Source organism: Cherax quadricarinatus, chromosome 37, assembly GCF_038502225.1.
Source record: "Cherax quadricarinatus isolate ZL_2023a chromosome 37, ASM3850222v1, whole genome shotgun sequence".
Lineage (NCBI taxonomy): Eukaryota > Metazoa > Arthropoda > Malacostraca > Decapoda > Parastacidae > Cherax > Cherax quadricarinatus.
This window is the reverse complement of record NC_091328.1, coordinates 3,735,152-3,737,687: the sequence shown is the minus strand read 5'-3', so window position 1 is coordinate 3,737,687 and position 2,536 is coordinate 3,735,152. Positions and strand designations below refer to the sequence as shown.

Sequence of the window (2,536 nt, the reverse complement as noted above, 5' to 3'; positions counted from 1 at the left end):
TCTGTTACTGCAGGCGTTGTTACGCGATCTAACCTGATTACTTCTCATATATGGCCCCTGCGGATTTATCGCTCCCCTGTGAAAATAATAATGTAGTCATTACACAAACACACGAAGCCGCTAGGAGCGTATATCAGAAGTTGATTAAGGTCACGTTCCCTGTTCCTTTAACCATTTTTTTAGGATTTTGAAGGAATGACATTCGATAGTAACCTTCCTTCAAAACCCTTGAAAATAGTTGTTACGCCTCGGAGATTTATTCAGTTTTAATCTTTTCTTTGTATAAGAACCGTGTCACTAGTGACTTTGATCTTGCTTTAAATTTATTTTCAGTAGACAGTAATTTACACTTGAACATATGCATGATAATTTCCTACCTAGTACAGCGCTACAAAAGGTTTAACACTGGAAATTTATAGACCAAAAGTGGGGCGACTACAGCACAATGTACGAGAGACAACGAGGAAATCACAAGCGAAGTGTCATTGTTGACAGTAGTGTGTTGAGCCCAACCTCGACTTACCTGCTGAAAATGTCGCTCTTACACTGTACTTTTGCCGGAGCTAAATATACGTAGTTTAATTCCTACCAGCGAATATAGCTGACTACAATGTTTAGTAATCAGGTACATTGTAGGACCTGGTTGAATAAATTAGGTGAAACAATGCATGCGGTACCTGTGTACTACTACTTTTTCACGACATAACACGATATAACAGGAAGAGACTTATGGATAAGCAAGTGGGAATTATATTGTTCGGTCTTGCTTATTCGGAAGTAAATTACAGAATTGTACAATTGTAGAGGGGCGCAACTGAAGATTAGACAGAGGGAAGAGACTGGGATACAGGGAGAGGTTGGGATAGTGGGGTGATGTTGGGACAGCTGGGAACCGGTCCAAACCCGACCCCCCCCCCCCCAAAAAAAAAAAAAAAAAAATCTAGGCTGCCCCCGAACGGGACACATGTTTTGAGCAGAAAAAGGAGCTTAGAATTATTTGACTTCGAACTTAAAATTCACAATAAAAATCATAGTACCGTAGTTCGAATGCTTCACAACAAACCCACAAATTAGAGCTGAAATTTAGACGATGTTTCGATCTACTCTCGCCAGTGATAATGATCGAGGGTGGGCAAAACGTCGTTTTCTCTTCAACGCTAATTTAGAAATCAGTTGTGATTTGTACTTAGAATGTGTGTTTGGAGGCTGTCTTCCTGATTAGGATGACACACCTGTCCGAGAAACACCTGTCACTGGCTCACCTGTGTCGTTGGCATCTGGGTCCTCCTCGTCATGGCTTGCGTCGCCCTCTAGATCGATGTCTTCGTCTTCAGTGTGAGAGCGCGTGAGGCTTAGATCTTTGGGTTCTTCTATGGGCTGTGTTGGCTGCGCGGGGCCTTCGCTATGGGTCGAGGCTGGCGGGGGCTTGTGTTGGGCCAGGATATCTGTTATCATGAACTTGGGCCTAGGCGTGGGCGCTTCGGCAGTCTCATGGGCGGGTGAGTGACCGGCTCCGGGCTGTGATTCATCTTTCAGAGCCCCCGGGGCAGCGGATACCCGCACGCCCACCCGCGAACACACTTCCACCGTCATCTTGATCACTTGCAGCGTGCGAGAAAATAGCGAAGTAAGCTTAGTCCAGAGCGTATATAACACACAACGTTACCCACACTGCGCGCGAGCTCCACTGACAGACTCGATCTCACAAACTGTCTGGCCCACTGTGATGGCCGCCCCTCCGCTCCTCCCATCCCCGCCCTCCTGCGCCGCCCACAGCCTAGCCCACCCAATACCTTGCCATAACAAATCCACAGCTCCGCCCATGGATCTGCACTTCTACCACACGGCGACGCTGGAAGCCGAGGGGCGGAGTCTATCTCATGTCACGATCCCGTCAACACATTCGCCTCTTCGCTGGTCATTTTAGCCTTCATTAACTTCATTAACGAGGGATTAACTATCGTTGGATTTACCACGCTGACGCAAACAATCAGCCGCACGAACAAGGCCCTACATCATCGAAGCTACTCTCGTACATACAGCCCCTCCTTCCCTCTCCTTCTCTCTCTCTCTCCATCTCGTTTATACACCTCGTCTAGACCAAACACACAGGAACATAATATCAGTAGCAGGCAACTTTAGATGGACCAGGTGACAAATTATTAGATCATTACATCCCAAGTGAACATGTGTGGATCATTTATTTGGAAGAGTGATTGATGATTATGAAGACCCTGTAGTGGTCACGCCATTGATGCTATTGACTCTCCCTTCAGTGACATTAACCACCTAACTAACTACCTCCACCTGCTAAACCAACCAACCCATCAGTCAGTCCACCAATGCCTCTTCATCCAGCTAACCAATATATAACTATCGAGGTTCTCGATTAGCTAACCGTCCTCCAGCTGCCAACCAACGAACCAGTTGTAGATTATCCACCCAACACTGATCAACCAACAAACTAATTTATCTACTCCCTAGCCATTCAACCAAACTACTCACCCACCAACCACTCATCTATCAACCATTCACC

The 2,536-nt window shown here is 46.3% G+C and overlaps 1 protein-coding gene across 1 annotated transcript in view; it reads right to left on the bottom strand.

Moving 5' to 3' along the window:
* The window catches only part of LOC128703501 (barH-like 1 homeobox protein), a 31,041-nt gene extending 29,333 nt beyond the window's left edge, over positions 1-1,708 (bottom strand). Inside the window, exon 1 of the mRNA XM_070091798.1 lies at positions 1,263-1,708. Coding sequence (XP_069947899.1) covers positions 1,263-1,593 — 331 coding nt within the window. The 5' untranslated portion in view covers positions 1,594-1,708. The remainder of the gene's footprint in view (positions 1-1,262) is intronic.
* Between the last annotated feature and the right edge of the window lie 828 nt (positions 1,709-2,536).